Source organism: Lissotriton helveticus, chromosome 5_1 (assembly GCF_964261635.1).
Source record: "Lissotriton helveticus chromosome 5_1, aLisHel1.1, whole genome shotgun sequence".
NCBI classification, from domain to species: domain Eukaryota; kingdom Metazoa; phylum Chordata; class Amphibia; order Caudata; family Salamandridae; genus Lissotriton; species Lissotriton helveticus.
Window position 1 is genome coordinate 2081530526 of NC_136065.1, and position 19909 is coordinate 2081550434.

The following is a 19909-nucleotide window of genomic DNA, read 5'->3' on the forward strand; positions in this document are numbered from 1 at the left end:
GTGATATCCAGAATTTTAACTATCTACTCTGGTTCACTCCATGATCCCTGTCCTATTGGAATCTTTAAAGAGCAAGCTTCCTTTTTGTTTCCTTTGACAACTATCATGTGCAACAACTCCTTAGCAAGGGGCGCTGTGCCCTCTTTTTTTTTGTTTTAAAAAAGGAGGTATTAGTTCCCAATATCGACCCTTGTCCCTTTTTCTGCAAAACGTTTGGAAAGCTGGGTGAACATGCAGCTAGCCACTTATACTCAGAAAAGGGGTCTTTAACAAACATCAATCTGGGTTCAAATCATGTTTTAGCCCTGAAACTGTACTCTCAGCAGCTACAAACGGTGGGGCATATTACCAAGGAATAGCGATAATTATCGCTAAATGCGCTTAGCGCTTTTTTTTTATCGCAGCCTATCGCTGGATATGTTAGCGGAGAAAACATGCTATTAGCAACGTTTTTCTCCATTGTGCTAAAATATCCAGCGATAGCGGCGAAATGCGTGAATATCGCTGAGAATACAGTGATATTCACACATTAGCGACGAAATGCTCTTAGCCATGTTATCCTCCTCCCATTGGATAACATGGCTAAGAACTGGTCTGGGCAGGTGTTAGTATTTTGAGCTATTCGGGCTTAGCGCGAATATTTCCATTGCTACACCTGCCTTGCTAATAGACGATAGCGACGTTAGCGACTGCTTTCAGTCGCTAACTGGTTGGGTACGCCCACTTTGAATGTCATTAGTGATAAACATCGCTGACATGCAAAGCGGGCCCCAAACCGCTCGCTATCGCCAAAAAGCTGTCGCTAACATCTTGCTAATAGAGCGATAGAATTATCGCCGCTTAGCGGCCGAAAACGGCCGCTAAAGCGGCGATAATTTCCTATCGCCCTGCTTGATAATATTCCCCGGTATTCGCATTATCTTGGACGGCGGGAGCTCAGCAGCTAACATCCTCCTTAATCTGTCAGCTGCCTTAGATATTGTCTCATACGCGCTCCTGCTGCAAAGCCTAAATGTAATTGGCCCGAGAGATATTCGCTAAAATGCTTTGAATAATTTCTGAAATTTAGAGCACAGGCTGTTCAGATGGCAACATTCTGTTCAGCTTTTATAGACATTTCCTGTGGAGTCTCCCAGGGTTCTGCCCTCAGTATTACCCCTTTAAATACACACATTTCCCCTTTGGTGGACCAGATTGCCTCTTTGGCTTACAATTCTATGGTTATGTGGATGACACTCAAATAATCATCCTCATGGAAAGCAATATCAAACCACTCCAAGAGCAGTTTAATGGCTGTCTGATGAATGCGGCCCACTGGATGAATCCTAGCTCCATCGGGTTAAACTCAGACAAAACAAAGGTTTTGTTATTTGGTAAACCTCCAATCAGGTCAGCAATGTGGTGGCCCCAGCCATTAGGAGAGTGCAGCAAACTGCCCGTAATCTGGGCATCTTATTTGATAGCAAACTCTCATTTGAGCACCACGTTAATAAGCTAATGTTCGCGCTATATAAAACCTTCAAAATAAATAAATAATGACCACATGCTTCCTGATAATGAAGCAATTAAAAAGATTCTTCCTGTCATCCCTCATTACTCCAGACAGCTGCTGGTGCAAGCTCTGATTATTAGCAGGCTAAACTACTGTAATACTCTTTATGTTGCATTACTCGCCAATCTTATGAAAATGTTACAATAGGTTCAAAATGAGGCGGCAAGCTTGATTTTTGGGATGAGGAAGTTTGATAACATCTCATCCCAGATTGGTCAGCTACGCAGGATCCCTGTCCATAAGGGATGCTGGTTTAAGGCCTGTGCATGTGTCACAAGGCTGTCCATCCAGTAGTCCACACCTCGTAAATGTCCGACATGTTTAGTAAGCATTTCAGTCTAGATTGTTTTGCATGGCCTCCGCTTGTCTGATTACAGTGCTGGAATTCCAGAACAAGACTGGAAGGACAAGTTTCCGGTCAGCTATGATTGGAAAATAATATCTTAAAAATCGGTAGGGCTTTAAAAACTCATCTTTTTACCTAAATTAGTTTTAAGTTATAATAGTTTAGGGAAGTCTGGATTAGGTGTTCATCATGAATTAGTATGGTAGTACTAGGACACCCTTGGGTAATCGTGCGCTCTACAAAATTAATAAATAAATCTTCCCAGTGACCCTCCGCTTGTGACCACTGTGCATCTAAGCACTCCTGAAACAGCTACACAACTAACCTGACATGAGAAACAATGGTAAAACAAGAGGCCATCATGCCGAGGAGCACATGACCATCCTTACCGTTACTTGGCGTTACGGCTGAAAAAGGGGCGGGGAGAAATGATTGGAAACATAAACCTGGGCAGGGATAGGCTTTCCTGGTGACTGAGCTGAACACTGCCCCCAAGGAGGGGTGTATTTGAAGGGGCTGGAGGTGGGATTTTGCTGTATTGATGGTGAACCGTAGAACGTGTAGAAGGTATATGGTGGTCTGGGAGTGGGTTAAGCACAGCTGTTCGGTTGCACTCTTGATCAGCCAGTCATCCAAGTAAAGGAAGACATGGATGCCGTTTCTCCTGAGAGGAGGGGTTACCAAGGAAAGGCACTTAGTGAACACCATGGAGGCGGTAGTGACCTCGAAGGGCAGCACTTTGAACATCTAATGCTGGCCACTTACGACAAACCAGAGGTACCAGTGATGAGCAGGGTGGATGGGGATGTGGAAGTAGGCGTCCTTCAGGTCGAGGTCTTTCTGCAGTAGAGGGATGCCATCTTGGAGTGTGACCAAGTGGATTGACTCCAACAGGATGTATTTGTTATGGGGCATGAGGACGCTTATAGGCCTGAGAGTCCCATCCTTTCTGGGATGAAAAAAATATAGGGAGTGCGCTTCCTTGCCGGTGTGGTGGAGCGGCACAAGTTCTATGGCCCTCTTGGGAGTAAGTGCCTCCACTTACTCCTGAAGAAGGTGCTGATGTTCTGGGGATAGGGAGAGTTTAATGGAGGAAGGCTTGGTGGGGTGGTAGTGACTTCAGGCAATGACCCTGGGATAAGGAGGACCCATTGATCTGAGGGGATTTCTGCTCAACATGGAAAAAAAAACAGTAATCGTCCCCCAGAAAGTGTAGTGTGATCAGGAAGTGTGAGTGGGCCACTGCTTGGTGGGGGCAATGCCCTTAGTAGCCCCACCCATGAGCTGTTACCCATGTAGCCTCCATGTGGATTTGGCACCTCCACAGTACTGGGGCCTGTGCTAAGACCCGCAGTTACAACATGTTAGAAGCGCCCCATAGCCTTCGAGGTATCAATGTCCTTTTCTATTTTTTTGAGCCTTGGTCATCTTGCGGTCCAAATAGGCATTTCCCATCGAAAGGCAGGTTGAGCAGATGCTGCTGTACTTCTGGCCTAAAACCTAAAACATGCAGCCAAACGTGACGGTGCATCAGGATATTTGAGTTGATGTCTTGCGCTGCAGTGTCAATAGCTTCAAGGGCACACCTAATAGAGGTTTTCAGATTTATTTTACCCTCTGTGACAAGGTTTTGGCCTCTTTTCTGATACTCCTCTGGGAGATCTTGGAGGAGCTCCTCTATTTTATCCGAGCACATCCGGCCGTACCTTGAGAGAAAGACGACAGAATTGGTGATGCACCAGTGTGTCGCAGATTGTGAAACAACGCATTTACCTGCTGCATCTATCTTTTTGCTCTCTTTGTCAGGCGTTTTTGCAACTCCAGTGCCTTGGGCATTGGTACACTTGGAGGCTGTATGGACCACCAGAGAACCTGGAGGATGTTGTCCCCAATGTTGCAGGGTCTGAGGGTGAAGCTTTGCATTTCTTGCCCACCCTTGGAGTGACAACCCTGGCCTTCAATGGCCTCATAAATACTTCTGGAGAGGTTTTTAACATCCCCTTTAGCTTAGACACAAATTGCATGGGACGCTGGGTGGAGGATAGCATCTCCACAAGAAAATCTGCATCCTCATGTGTTTTGTGCATCTCCACTTTGTGGTAAGTGGCTGCCCTTCGCAAAATCTCCTGTTAGGAGGCACTGGGTCCTAAAGCAATGGAGGTGGCGGAGTCAGGATCCTGCCAGCTTGTGGGTGGATCATGATGCACTTCTGCATGGCATCAAGCTCTTCCTCGACACGTTGCAAGATAGACTGGACTGGTCTTGGTCCTTGGAGGTAGTGGAGGATGGAGCCTTGGACGCTAGGTGTTTAGATACCGAAGAAGGCTTTTGAGTCGCTGGCACCTTCGTGGATTTCAGTGCAGAAGAAGGTTTCGGAGGCGCTGGCACCGTGGTTTTTTTCAGTGTCGAAAGAATCTTTGGAGCAGAGGATGGCTTGGAGGGACCTTTCAATGCTGGATCTGAAGGCAGTGTCAGCACGGAGTGCCGCAGCTTCAAGATATGCTTCGGTGCCGGCAGATGCTGGGTGCCTGATTGTAGGCACGTTTTTGGTGCAGACCATGGACCTGAGGCACAGGCAGACCAGAAGCCTGATTCTGGGCTTTAGGGCCCAACGCCTGACCCCCTTGAGGGCAGTGCTCGGCCTCCATGTGTGTGCCAGGAGGTGGAGGAGGGTGAGATGCTTTACTCACAGGAAATGTCTTCTGGACTGGCACCGGCTGAAGGTCTTTGGACTCCGATAATGAGCAGGATCTTTCCTCAGGAAAGTAGATAAGTGGCCCGCTGGCTGAAGTGCCTCACTGAGGTCCACTTTCAATATCTAAGATGCCGAAGAGATCAGAGGTGTTGTCCCCTTGCTGCTGCACCTTTGATTGTGATGCGCGGCGACGAGCTTGATGGTGACACAATGTTCTCTTCAATCGGAAGGCAAGGAGGTTGGAACAGAAGGGCTCATTTTGATCCGAAGAGAGACAGAGGTTACATGCCTGGTGGAGGTCTGCCCAGGAGTATTTGGTTTGACACTGAGGGAAGAAGAGCTATACAACATGAACATAGACTTTCCCATCACAAACAGTCCCTCACCCCTTTTTTATAAGCCTCTGGCAGGTGCTCTCCATGAGCCTCCATTGGGTCCTAGTTGTACCTATTATTTCCAGACAGCAAACCCACCGAATTGGCATTTAGCCATTTGGGTGGTTGTACCTACTACGGCCCGCTTGGCAGCAGCATTGATACGCTTAGTCTCCTTATCGGGGGCGTCCCCTGTTGCTAGAGAGGATGCCTGTTTCCTTGCAGTAAGGACCACTAAGGAATCGGGGCGGGGTGGACTTATCCTCTGATTCAGAGAGGGTCACTTGGAGATGCCTTAAGCTACCTAGGGAGTCACTACCTTGGCTCTGAATGGGTCTTTAAAGGTATCAGGGACTCTCTTAAGCCTGCCCGTACGCGTTGGTAGAAACTGAACAGTGCGCTCAGATTTGGAGAGAGTTTCCACTAAAAATAGCTATCTTCTATGTCATGCATTTACACCTTATAATGACGTGGCACCCTCTGCATAACTCTGCGATACACAGTAGTATCATCAGGGAGGTTGGCTTGGATGGATGGGGTTCAAGGTCTGGCTCCTCTTTAGGGCTGATGGTATAGTCGTCCCAAGGGCCATCTCTATCGCATTCTTCAGCGAGTTGATCTAGGGTTCTACTTCCCCATGGGGGCTACCGTTGTCACAGAAAGGGTGCACTGATCCCTCTGGAGACTTCGGCGTGGTGAGTGACTGGGTGTAGGAGGCAGTGGAGAAGAACTTGTAGCCTTGTCCTTGTGTCTCTTCAGCACTGGGTGCCAAAGTGTCTCAAAAGCCAGTTTTCCTTGAAGGTAAGCCTCCATTTCTTGGGAATTGAAGGCAAAGTGGTCAAAGGTTCCCCTTGGGGCGGTCTTTGTGGATATCTTTCCAAGATGCGGGTCAGGCGGGTTGAACACCTCTGTTCTCTGCATCAAGGTTCAAGAACTGCATTTTGTTTGCAATTTTGGCATCAACCATAGCCCAGAGGATGGAGACTTGGCAGCCTTTATGGAAGAGGGTGTCGACGTGTAGTGGTGTTCAACGCCTTTTGCTTGGAGCTAGGCTGGCTACGAAGCCTTATCTCGGAGTCGACTGAACCTGGATGGCTCTGGTGCACCAGATGCCAAAGCTTTTTTCCTTGATCATTTGATGCCAGATTCCCTCAGTACTGGCGCCCTGCCTCAGTGCATGGGTGCTTAGGTGGTTGGGGCTTGGTGCCGGAGTGGTACTCACGACCCTCCGATGAGAGGATGTAGATGCCGTGGTGATCAGCCCAAAGATACTTGGTAGCGCACTGTGAGCAAAAAACAGAAGGGTGTTTGTTCCATCATCCTCTGCCCGTGAGCCTTCTCTGAGGGTTTTTATAGAGAACAAAACAGATTATACTGAGTCCATTGTGCCATCCACCTGCGCCTTGATTGATCGGTTGAGATTGGTCGAAAAGTCATCAAAGCCTTGCAAAGACTGTTCTCCGATCGTTGGTGTTGAGTTTATCGAACAACCAGGTCTGAGAAAGCCAGAAGGAATGCATCTATCTTGGAGCCATCCAATCCCACTGGAGGGTGTGGGGGAATCTAGGGAGTAGTCGGTGCCATTGTGGACTAAGGAAGGAGTCACACAGAATCCAGCGAACTGAAACTTCTTCAAAGAAAAATAAGTGTAGGTGTATCTGCAGCCACACATGCTATGGATATTTAGTTTCAACTTTAGTAACCACTGACATTTTGTACGTGAATAGAAACCGACATGCCCAGCCACATTTGCTTTCCCCAAACCTCTTTCTCCTTCCCCATCAAATCCCTAATGCACAGATATCCCGCTCTTTCTTCCCTCACGGGACACGTAAAGCCCATCCTAAAGCACTTTACTCCTTGAGAATTCCAAACAGCTTTATTAACTCCATCATCAAGAAAAAAGCAGAAACCACCATTTGCCGAAGCAACACTTTCCAATGCATCGGACAGTCCACAGGTAAAGGCGGCCATGCCTTCTGGGTCAAAAATGCAGTCACTTTACAAGCACCAGAATATATTATGGGGTGTGAATGGGAAGGGGTTAGACCCAACACAGCTTGCATGAGAGCCACAGAACGGAAATATAATCAGACACTTGCTCCCTCCATTCCCCTGTGGGGGCAAACTCTATGCTACACCATTTATAGGGCTTTCTAGAAAAAACCAGTACATATATGCATATTGACATCCTGCTATGAGCGAACTAAATTCTTCATTTAAATCAACCGGTTAAGACACAGATCGGATATTGTAAACAATATATTCCAAACCTAGGTCTAAATCAGGGAAAGCTAGGACTTGGGTAGAGTCATCTACACCTACAACTCTGGCCTGGTTAGATGGAGCTATTACTCTACTGACTGGCCGAGTTTGCCTAATAGGGGTAACATACTACTCGGGTGTAGGCATATCTCATGGTGGTTGCGGCTCAGGTCCTTCATGTTCGAAGCCTCAGCTTTGGATCAGGTCAGCACACACTATGGATAAGGGCTCAGTGAGGCGGAGATGCGGCTGACCCATTAAACAATCGATTCTAGGTACAGCGGAGCTTAATCCAGTGAAGCTAGGCCTCAGGCGTAGATGGGTCCAGGTACAACTTAAGGGAATAATGGCTCAAGGCTTATCTGGTCAGGCTACTGCTCGAAGCTAGGCAGAAAAAGGTACTGCATTGGCCAAGCGACTGCGTGGGTCTACATAGGGCTTAGTATGTCTTCGATGAAGCTGCGTAAGCGTAACTCACTGACCTCCTTGTATGTCTTTGATGAAGCTGCGCAAGCGTAACTCACTGACCTCCTTACTACCTGAGGGTTAGTTTAAGATCATCTTCAAATCACTGCGATGTGGAAGTTCTTGTGCGTGCAAAGATAACAAGCTACCTGGCGGGTTGGGGGTCAACACGAGTCATCAACATCAAATTTCACAGTAAACTCCCTGTAATAGCCAAAACGTTACCCTTTTCACCAAGACATTGTCCACCAGCAAGTCAGCTGATGCCCCACCCCAACACCAAGTAAACATTGGCAGCCATGCGAAAGATATAAAAACCGTCCCAGGTCCAATGACTCAGAAGAAGGCTGGCTGTGCATAAGAGGAAGCCTGTCCAAGGCGTGTGCACTTAGGAGGGCACTTGTCCAATGAGTTTATACAGATGAAGCTTGTCTGAGGAGGGAGAAGGAAAGAGAAGCTTGGTCAATGAGGACAGGCGAGATGGCGGGCCCATGATGTGCAGGGATCACTGATGATGGTCGGGTCCACAGGAAGAGTGCCATGGTCAGGGGGCTGGCGGTAGTCGCGGGGTGAAGGTAGGGTCATCACAAACATTAGAGGGGCACACAAAGGACAGAATTTGGGGGGAATGTAAGTGCTACAACTCCAGCTTCTTGTTGATGAGAAGTGAGCAGGAGGAGAGGGCGCCGCCGAGCTTCGCCACCTCGGTACAGGCCGCCGGCACCAGGGTGTAATCTGGAAGCTTCTGGAAAGTCTGGAAAAGAAAAGCAGACGGTTAAGGTATTGGGGTGCATCCATGCAAGTTGGCTCAGCAGGCCGACAGACAGTAGGGTGTAGCAGAGTGTGCGTGGAGGACTTGAAGACCAAGAGGAGAGAAGTGAAGGAGGAGATCAGTGGCCTTAAGCTGGCAAAGAGCGGAACAAGAGTATAGAGTATCAGAGAGTAGGAAGAAGTCTTGAACATATCAGATATTGCTGTACATTTAAAGAAGTGAACACGTGTATCATTCATAAACCTCTTCACATAAGCAGGGTTTCAACTTACATCCAAAGAAAAAGTCAAACAATGAAAACGGTTTCAAGGGATAAAGAAATGTTCTAACGAAATGCATTTTCATGAAAGAAAATCTTCATAATATAAATTAGAACATTGGAATGTGGAGCACTCTATAGAAGACAATGGAGTGCTCCGTGCTTCTATGGACTGGTAAAGGCCCGCAAAGCAACAATCCAATGTTGTTTTCACAAAGGCCTCTGGCCAAGGGGATTTAAACCCTCTCAAACTCACAGGCCTTTGTTTTATTTGTTAGAACATTCTGCCCTCATCTCTATTAGAGATTCCTTAAATGCTATTCATGACACATTTAAAAATTGCGAATTTGCAATTTTGGGCCGCTATTTACCGAGAGATCAGACCTCTCGGTAAATAGCAAAAACTTAGAAAAATGCTTTTAAAAGCATTTTTCTAAGTTGCATGTTGCACACACACATGTCCCTTGGACATGTGTGTGCGCAACACCTGTTTCAATTTGCATTTCAGGGGTGCTACAGGGTGTCCTTTGGACACCCCTGGCACCCTTTCAATCGCTATCTTATTTGCGAGTAGCAAATTGCTACTCGCAAATAAGGAATACTCCCCATTCATTCCTATGGGCTTTTTGGCCTATAGGAATGAATGGGGAGTTATTCCTCATTTGCGAGTAGCAATTTGCTACTCGCAAATAAGGAATGTGTAGGAATCGCTATTTATTTAGCAATTCCTACATGAATACCGTTTTGCGAGTCCTTAATATCGATTCGCTATGATTCGCTATTAGGGGCTCGCAAAACGGCCCGTTGATGAATAAGGCTGCATATTTCTAAGTTTTTGCTATTTACCACGTAGTTTGAATTTGCGGTAAATAGCGACCCCAGATTGCGAATTCGCAATCTTGGAATGGTTCATGCATTGCATTTAAGGAATCGCAAATTGCGATTCCTTAAATGCAATCGCAATTTGAGAACTCGCAATTATTTGCGAATTCTTAAATTGCGAGTGCATGAACCCTTGATGCAACTCAAATGCCATTTTTGCGGGCGCAAACGGCCGAATTTTGCGATTCGCACCGTTTGCACTCGCAAAAATGCTTGATGCATCTAGCTGTAAATGCTGGATTTTTATACTTCTCAATTTTGTACGTTTTTTTTCGAAATTTCACGTACTTACGAGAAACACATTATGCAAATTGCACATTTAAGTCCTATTCAACCGCCTTAATCCAAGCCTATACTCAAAAATAAGCTGAGTCAACAGTAAATGTTTGTGGCAAGGACCCATGGGTCCCATCCCTAATAAATTCTAGTGCGGTGAAGCCCACATTTAGAGAAATGCCAGGACTAAACAACGATAAAAATATTTGCATGAATTAATAAAAGACCCTCAACATCTGTTATGTTAGACCTCGTCTTTAGGTTTCAGGTTTGCGTCATCAGTATTTTTGCTAATCTTGCTCTCCCCGTGGAGAGGACAGAGCCTTCCTCGGCATGGGTCTAAAATGTCGGAAGCCATTCAACTTCATTGTAAGCAGAGTGACTACCAGGCCTAGACCTTAGGGAATAAATAACACACCAAAAAACACGAGATCAACGGTCGGGTGAGGTGCCTGGCGGCATTTCACGTATCTACGAATCAGAAAATCTGAGCACAGAGAAGGTTCGAGATGCATCGAAAAACCAGTTTAAGATACTTCCGAAGCTCCAATATTAGCTCGTTTAAAAAAACACTCTTTAACTTTCCGACTTATATTTTTGGAGGCGTTTCAGCATTTCTCTGGGTTTAAAAGACTGGAAGGGGCGTGGGTGACGCACCGGAGACGTCAGACAGAGGTAAGTAAGAATGTCCATCCATGCAGCGCGGGTGCAGGTGGACCAGCGCGCGCACTTCTTATCTTTGGCCGCTTGGTGGCAGCAGCGCTCCTCACACAAAGGCGGAGGGAGGCATGTTTGTGTTTGGACAAAAATGAATTGTTTGTTGGAGGTCAAGAGAAGGACATGAGGTGAGGGCGGGTGCGGGTGTGTGTGTGTGGTTTCTGCAACGGTCAGCCAGGTACAGTTCGGTTCGTTCAGGTTTGTGGGCCAGTCCTCCTGCCACAGGAGCTTGAAATCTTGAGTTTTTTGTTCCCCCCCCCTTGGTCCCACGGATACTCCCGTGATGGGCCCCGTGCCGGCTCGCACAAGTCATGCTTCATGCTCGTGGATGTAATGACATCAGCGTGGCCACGAGGATGGGTCACATATGCCTTGCGGCTCTTAAAACACGAGGAACACAACATGTGAAAAACAATCAATTCAGTGTACGGTGGCCTGTGTGTGTCGCCCCCGTGACCAGGGCCCCTTCCAGTAACTAAAACAAAACTGCAAAACAAGTCACTGAGGGTTCATCTCCTGGTGGGGTGGACAGTTGTCTGAGGTACATGGGCTGTACAACCCATGAACAGGGTGGAAAACGGATCACCTCTCTCTAACCTACTGGGTCCCGGGTGAAAGAGGGCTGGCCAGCCTTTCTTTTATTTTTTATTTTGTTGCACATTTATATAGCGCGAACTCGACCCGAAGGTATTGGAGCGCTTTACATGAGCACCGTATTTACATTACACATTCAGGCACGGGGAGATTAAGTGATTTGCCCAGAATCACAAGATGTGGACGCGACCCCGAGGCTCGAACCCTGGTTTCCAGCACCAAAGTCGACAGTCTAGCTGAGGGACCACACCACGAGCTACATCCTCTCCCATTTTTAGGCAAGTGCTCATGAGGGCTGGGGGGCCAGGGTCGAGGAAGGGGGGAGGGCTCTCTAATCAGGTTGTCCCCGAGTCGTGGAGGGCTGGGGTGCCCTCTCTAGTCAGGGTGTCCCTGGGTCAGGGCAGGCTGAGGTGCCCTCTCTAGTCCGGCTGTGTCTGGGTCCAGGCGGGCTGGGTCACCTTTATTATATCCCTCCTGGTCCAGGAGATTGAGTGTGATACAATGTTGTGGACAGGCCAGGTGGCTCACTACATCCCTCCTTCCTTATCCATATTTGTTCAAACAAGAAACAAAAATAACAAATTAACAAAATGAACTAACATAATGAACAGTTATGCCACCAAGTCTCTGGAGGTTCCTTTGCTTCCAATGTTCCTTAACACAGAAAGTCTCTCAGCTTTTGGCTTAGTTGGGGGCTTTTTCGCAGCGGATATGGATGTCCTCGCTGGGGAACCATTTCAGCTGACCTCCTTGTTGTTTCTACCCCCTGTCTTTGTAACTCCATCTCTCTCTCTCTCTCTCCCCATCGTCTGCCAGTTCTTCCATTGATGTTGCTCCACTCTCTTCTGTTTCACTCAGATCACTCTGGGAGCTTCCCGGCTCCCTATCCTCGTCTTCCTGTGCGGGCAGTACTTGCTTTATAAACACATTTCTCACTATTCTCCTCTACCCTCTTTGTGCAGTCACCATCGTTCCTCGCATCTCAACTACATGCCAGGGTTCCCGTTCGAAGGGAGTTCTAAATTTCCATCCTGAATGTCTGTCTTTCACAACCACTGTCTCCATGACCGAATTCAACCGTTCGGGCTCTCCTCTTCTTACTGGCCTGGTTGTCGCTGTTTTCTCTCTTAGACTGTGCCGCCACACTGTCCATTGTTCCGGGCTCCCAATGTTCACTCGCCGGTACGACGTCCCTTACAGCTCTCTTCATTATGAGATTGCTTGATGAACACCCCGTTGTGCAATGTGGTGTTTACCGGTATGCTCTCAGAAAACGGTACAGACACCCCTCCAGGTCCTCACGTTGATCAACTCCAATTCTCAATGCCTTGTTCATCATCCTCTTAAATCTCCACACTTCGCCGTTGGCTTGTGGCCATTGTGGAGTTACCTTCTGATGGTGGGTGTTGTATTGCTCAAGGTACTCCCAGAACTCCTGCCCATGAAATGGTGGTCCATTGTCCGTACGTATTTCTTCTGGTGTTCCTAACAAAGCAAACGTTTTTTCCATCGCCGGTTTAAGGACTTCAAGTGTGGTTGATTGTACTACCTCTACGCCCGGCAGCTTAGAATAGCTGTCCAGCATGAGCAGCGTTGACCTCCCATCCGGAAAGCTTCCGAAGTCCATGCTTATTGTAGTCCATGATTTTGTTGACCACAACTCTGTGATTACTGGGGGAACCGATGCCTCGTTTCCAGTGATCTGACACTCGTGACAACTTCGCACCTTTCCTTCGATCATGCGATTCACTCCCAGAAACCACACTTCGGCACGCAGGCGAGCTTTGGTTTTTTCGATTCCTTGATGCCCTTGGTGTGCTAGGTCGATTGTCTTTTTCCATAGTTTTATCGGCATCACGATTTTCGTGCCTCTGAGTACTACTCCCTCACTGCTTTTACAGAGTTCCTCTCAGCACCTCCACACTCCCGTTCTTGCTTCTCTCTCCTCTGCCGTCAGTCTTCTCACGTCTTTCAAGAAGTTCTTCCATGAATGATTGCGTAATGATTCCTTTCCTGCCGATAAACACGCATCCTCATCTGTTGCCACCACGAATTCCTCTAGTGACAGTGCTCGAGGACATAAGGCACCAATGATCTGTATAATGAACAACTCTGCTCTCTGCCGACTTGGGTCTATGGCCATGGGATGGTGAGACAGGTAATCCGCCGTGTTGTTAACTCCTTGCCGGTATACCACCTCAAAGTTGTAGTGCTGGATCTGTACGGCCCACCTTTCATTGGGTGGTGGTCCACTTCTTGCAGTCCCGGTAAACAATGGAACCAGTGGCTTGTGGTCAGTCACTACTCTGAACTTGTGCCACACCGATATATGTCGAAGTGCTGACAGGCCCATCGTATTGCCAACGTCTCTCTCTCGATCTGTGCATACCTAGTCTCCACAAGTCCTGCTGGTGTTGAAATGTAAATGTTATGCATTCATTCTGCTAGTGCATTGTAAAGTTAGCATTCGCAGCACCACTTTAAGTTGAGCCGCCATCTTGAGCCATGATTGAAACTAATTTCGGTCTCTCTTTGTCTGCCTCAACAGAAAGCAGCTGCGATATTCTTTTTTCTGTATTCCTCCAAGGTTGAGCTTTGCTGTGCTAATGAGTAGATTGTTTTTGTCATCACATACCTTTCTTGCTAGATAGGCCTGCTCCCACCCTTAGACCGGTGGGTGCAAGGCTGAGGAACCTTGGCTCTGAGATAACATGTACCAGGTCCTGGGATTGCAACTCGTCCTTCTGTATCTCCATTGTTCACTAGCTAAAAACTGGAAATTTCCAGTCTGGGCATGTCTTTAGTGATCCTGGAAATGTACATTATATGTAGTTCTGTTGGTAGAAGTTAGTCCCTCTGCAGCAATCTAAGGAGACAGGTCAGACCGGACTCCACTTGAGTGTACTTTCAATAAATATCTTTGGTTTGTATTCTCTACTGTCTGACCGACTCTTCATTTGTGAGGAAGGCTGAGAGGTGGTAGTGAGTGACCCAAGTGACTCTAATCGGGTCACTTCCTTCATTGGCATATGCTATGGGCACCCATTCTTCATGGACATCTTGCTGAAGAAGTAACGCCCCCAGGCCAACCGGGCTAGCCTCCACTACCAGTTCGGTGGGGCACCCTGGTTTAAAATACAACACCGTCGCCCCCTGTAGCAGTGCTCCTTTGATGTCCTGAAATACTTTCGTGGCCTCACTAGTCTTGAAAGACCTCCGCCGCTGATGATACCCATAGCTGATTCCCTTAAACCTTCTCAATCCTACATGTGTAGAAAATGTAGTGATGTAGCGACTGGCCTCATCACGCAGCAACTGATGGTATCCCAAATTGAGATCGACCTTCGAGAACCACTTTGCACCATTTAAGTCTGCCACCATCTCGTCTATTGTAGGGGTGATGTGCCTTTCTCTTCTATTGGCTTTGTTCGGCAAGCGCATATCAACGCCAAACCTTATGGCACCCGGTTGTTACGGTCCAACAACCGGGTGCCATAAGGTTGTGCGTTGATATGCGCTTGCCGAACAAAGCCATCAGAAGAGACGAGATGGTCTTTCAAGACGCCATTCGCGGAGCCCTCTCTGGTCTGGTGGGGGTGATAAATGTCAGTGATGATGTGCTGATATTTTCAAAGTCCCTCGAAGAGCACCATGAACGTCTGTGAGCTACACTCCAAAGGCTAGTAGACCAAGGACTAACGCTACACAAAGAAAAGTGTAAGTTCCATGCCAACATCTGGACCATCTTAGAATTCAGTGGACTCCTCAACAACAGACGTTGCATATCAGTCTTCTGGCGAATACGGCAGGATGATGGCGCTACAAGGCATTACAAGTTTTTTCAGAAAACATCCCTAGAACCAGATGTGCCAACCATCCTGCCCTGAAGGTGTCTGTGGTTATGGACAATTGTGGCTGGGGATGGAGGAACAACCTGTCCAGTAGCAGGTTCTTGTTCTAGCACTGTAGACCCGGCGAAAGTGGAGGCGATTCGGGCTGCAGCAACTCCTCAGAAACAAAAAGAAATGAGAAGCTTTTTGGGGATGGCGAACTATTGCAGCCAGTTCATTCCACACCTGGCCACGATATCAGAACGGCTGAGAGTGCTCACCTAGAAGGACGTAAAGTAGCTACGTAAAGTAGCAGTGGACTAGTGAGGCCGCAAATGCATTTCAGGACATCAAAGGGCTGTAGCTCCTGCAACAGTGACTCCTGTAGTTTGTGCTGAACATTGGGCTCCAACAACACTAGATCTTCTCATTGACCAATCTAAGCGACTGTTTCATGTCCAGACACTCCTGTAGTGAGTGCATGTGCAAACAAACATTTGGGACTACGGCAATCAAAACATTTCTTGGTCACTCTTGCTGTCAGGCAACACAATGATTGGTAAAAAAAACTGAAGTAGCCTCTGAAATGCCATCACTCTGATATGGTTGGGTTAGTCATTGTTTATTACCGTGTCCAGTTTGGCTCCCAAGAAAAATTGTATTTGTTGGGGAGAGGAGATAATTTTCTCGCATTCTTTGTGAAACCTAATTTACAAAGAAGAGAGACTGCTTGTTTAGTGTGACTGCGGCATTGCAGTCAACTGTAGCTCTTCAGCAGCCAGTCGTCCAGGTATGGAAAGACATGGATCAAGCTGGAATGGAGGTATGCCGCCACGCTGCCAGACATTTGCAAACACTCTTGGGGCAAACAGTGGAACTTTGAACTCGTAATGGATGCCACATACAACAAACCTCAAATGCTGATGGCGTGCTGGGGGAGGGGAGATGTGGAAGCAGGTGTCCTGGAGATCGAGGGTCGCCATGTAGCCCCCAACACAGAGCAGTGAAATGAAGTCCTGGAGAGTTGTTATTCTAAGTGCTCAGAGATGATGTACTGGTTGAGAAGCCACAGGTGGAGAATCAGCTCTATTGTCCCATCCTTCCCAGGGATTAGGAAGTGCTCTTCAGAGATGATGAGGTAGAACATGCTCCATATCTCCCTACTGTGGCAGGGCTTGCACTTCCTCTTGTAATATGTGCCAGCGTGGTGGGAATACTGGCTGGTGTGGTGCGAAAATCTAGGCAATAGCCCTGGGCTACAACGGATAGCACCCACTCATCTGAGGTTATCTGGTCGCATTGAGGAAGCTCTAACCCTAGTCTTACCCTCACAGACATTGCATGAACAGGGGGGACATTGATAGGCCATTGTTTTGAGGCAGAGAACACATTTTGGGAACTCTTACTTTTTCTAGGCAGTCTCATTAGTGTACACCCCTAGAAGGGATAGGGTGCCCTCAGCAAATAATTTACCTTTTGCTCAAGATCACATACTTTTTAAGAACCCACTCCCAGTGGTTAATTTGTAAACAAATAAGTGCCAAGGCTCTCATCGGGAGGCAGTCTGCACCATCCTCCAGTCTCCTGCTAGTACCGCCCAAAACAGAACCAACTACTTACCATGAAACCTTACAAGTGGGGAGAGGATGTGGCGTAATGGCCAGAGTTGCCGATTTTGGACCTGGGGAACCAGGTTCGAATCTTGGCATGGCTCAACATCCTGTGAATCTGGGCAAATCGCTTAATCTCCCCGTGCCTGCCAAAATGATGATGTTCTTAACTGATGCTATAAGTGCTGGTGTTGGTTATTAAGCGCCGGTGCTGAGCACCAGAAACCACCGTCTCAAATTAAGCACTGCCCACTCCATTATCATCTCTCCGGCAGGAATGTTTGACATTCTGCTGGGCGAACATCCCTCATAACAAAAATAGGCAGCAACATATGGAGAAAGTATTTCAAATTGGAGTGTTTTTTTTTTCCTGGTACGTCCCCCTCACGGAGCAGCCATTTTTCTCTTACCTGCACACTCTCGGGGTACTCCTCGCTGCTGCGGTGCACAAGGACGCTGCTCTTCTGACCTACTCGCGCGTAGATGCAGTTGGCGGCCGGGTCATCCGGCACTGTCAGAGTCTCATAGTGGTGGTCGGTGAGCTGCTCCATGGTCTGTGGGTGACGAAATAAAGTGCTTGAAACAATATGTCCGAACCCCCCTTAAAAAATCTACAGATTCACATGGCGCCATCAGCAGGCAGAAGCAAAAACAACAAGTGGGGCACATGCAAGGCAGTAATGCCGGTCTTCCTTATTGCAACAGTGACACTCACTGGACAATCAGAGTGTGGCATTGTTGGTGAAATTATGTCTGCATGTACAGATCTATTACAAGTGCTTAATTAGTAATAAAGAAAAAAATAAGAAGTGCCAGGGCTCTCGTCAGGAAGCTGCTGCTGCAGCTTACCTCACACATTGCCCCCGTCATGGTGCCAATGATAGTAAAATCACAGCTACTAACCCGTCACACTCGTACAAGTGTGATAGTTCAGACTATTCAAGGTCCCCAAAGCTATAAGAACTGCTTGGGCGGCAGGTAATGGTAATTTTTAATGTATATTGAATTCATAATTAACTGTTGATGTGGTGTTCTTTAAATTAGACAGGCAGCGCCACCTTGTGGTAGACTGTCACAAGCACCAGTGTTGACAATTAAGTTCCAGTGCAGAGCACCGGAAAACCCAGGCTCAAATTAAGCACTAAATGGGACATCAGTTTAATCCCATCACCTTGCTCTACTCCACATTCGTCTTGTTCTTATGTGTTCTACCTTCTGCCTTCTTATGTTATGGTCCAGTGGCTTAAATAGAATCTGGCAGACAAAGTGTTTTAAATATTGTTTGCGAAAATAAACTCCTACTGGGCTTAATTATTAGAAAATCTGTTCTCACTCGAGCAATATATTTGTACACATGGTTTAGGCTGTGACGAGATTTCCATTATCAATGTTCTGAAATACTACGAGCTTCACAGAAGGACTTTACAGATTCCATTACAGACTTCCCGACCAGCCATCTATTATACCCTGTAGCAACAAACACATCTCGGCGATACCGGGGCTGAGGGTCGCTTCATCTTGAGACCACTAGTGTTCAGGTTGAGCCGCATATATGTATGTATGTATGTATGTATGTATATGGCATTTGTATAGCGCAAACCTAGACAAAAGGCAGCAGAACGGGGCACAGGGTTAAAGACAAGCACAAGATGAGCACCCTGCAGTTTGTCCATTGGCCAGTGGGAGGCACTGTGATATCAGTCTACATCAAAGAGGGAATCTAGTAAAAAAAAGTCAGTTGTGAACTACGAGGCACCAAGCCTTGGGGTCTGTCATTAATTAATTCAACATGCATGTTGTGTAGAACTAGTTACAAACAGTAATGACAATCCAGGTATCACATGTGAGTAGGTCGGAGCTGAACTCCAGGTACTTAGTCGGAGGAGACTGTTTTGGGGACTAAGAGAGACCTCTGATCCTGGTGGGTGCAAAGGAAAGGCGGATCACAAATGTGATGGGTTTTGAGGGAGGGCAGGTTCTGGCTGTGGTTGCGGTTGAGAGACAGCGCCTTCCATCAAGGTGGTTGTGGAGAGGGCAGTTTCTGATTGTGGTGGTATTGAGGGAGGGCACTTTTGGATTGTGGTGGTTGCTGGAGGGCAGTTTCACTTCCCGTTGGGTGCTAAAGGAAGGCAGCGATCAGACGAGGGGGAGGGATTGCTGAGGGAGCGAGTAGTAGGTCCACTCACAGCCCTCACTAGGAGTGTCAGAGGCAACATGATAGAGGGACACCTCAGAGGGACCTCAGCTGTGGGGTCATCAGAGCCTGGGGGAGGTGCTTGGGACATCAGAGGCTATGGGTGGCTGTAGAATTCTCCGAGGCTGAGCGAGGGTGTGGGGACCTCGGAGGCTGAGCGAGGGTGTAGGGACCTCAGAGGGAGGATGTAGGGACCTCGGAGGCAGAGGGAGGGTGTAGGGACCTCAGAGGCTGAGGGAGGATGTAGGGACCTCAGAGGCAGAGGGAGGATGTAGGAACCTCAGTGGCTGAGCGAGGGTGTAGGGACCTCAGAGGGAGGATGTAGGGACCTCGGAGGCAGAGGGAGGATGTAGGGACCTCAGAGGCTGAGGGAGGATGTAGGGACCTCAGAGGCTGAGGGAGGATGTAGGGACCCTGGAGGCTGAGGGAGGTTGTAGGGACCTCAGAGGCTGAGGGAGGATGTAGGGACCCTGGAGGCTGAGGGAGAATGTAGGGACCCCGGAGGCTGAGGGAAAATGTCGGGACCCCAGAGGCTGAGGGAGGTTGTAGGAACCTCAGTGGCTGAGCGAGGGTGTAGGGACCCCGGAGGCTGAGGGAGGATGTAGGGACCCCGGAGGCTGAGGGAGGATGTAGGGACCCCGGAGGCTGAGGGAGGATGTCGGGACCCCGGAGGCTGAGGGAAGATGTCGGGACCCCGGAGCCTGAGGGAAGATGTCGGGACCCCGGAGGCAGAGGGAGGATGTAGGAACCTCAGTGGCTGAGCGAGGGTGTAGGGACCTCAGAGGGAGGATGTAGGGACCTCGGAGGCAGAGGGAGGATGTAGGGACCTCAGAGGCTGAGGGAGGATGTAGGGACCTCAGAGGCTGAGGGAGGATGTAGGGACCTCAGAGGCTGAGGGAGGATGTAGGGACCCTGGAGGCTGAGGGAGGTTGTAGGGACCTCAGAGGCTGAGGGAGGTTGTAGGGACCCCGGAGGCTGAGGGAGGATGTCGGGACCCCGGAGGCTGAGGGAAGATGTCGGGACCCCGGAGGCTGAGGGAAGATGTCGGGACCCCGGAGCCTGAGGGAAGATGTCGGGA

The 19909-nt window shown here is 48.2% G+C and overlaps 1 protein-coding gene across 1 annotated transcript in view; it reads right to left on the reverse strand.

Moving 5' to 3' along the window:
* Positions 1-6827: 6827 nt before the first annotated feature.
* Positions 6828-19909, reverse strand: part of DDAH2 (DDAH family member 2, ADMA-independent) — a 107809-nt gene continuing 94727 nt past the window's right edge. The window contains exons 6-7 of the mRNA XM_078646043.1: positions 17048-17191; positions 6828-8451 (exon numbers count right to left, since the gene is read on the reverse strand). Of these exons, the coding sequence (XP_078502169.1) occupies positions 8335-8451; positions 17048-17191 (261 nt within the window). The 3' untranslated portion in view covers positions 6828-8334. The remainder of the gene's footprint in view (positions 8452-17047; positions 17192-19909) is intronic.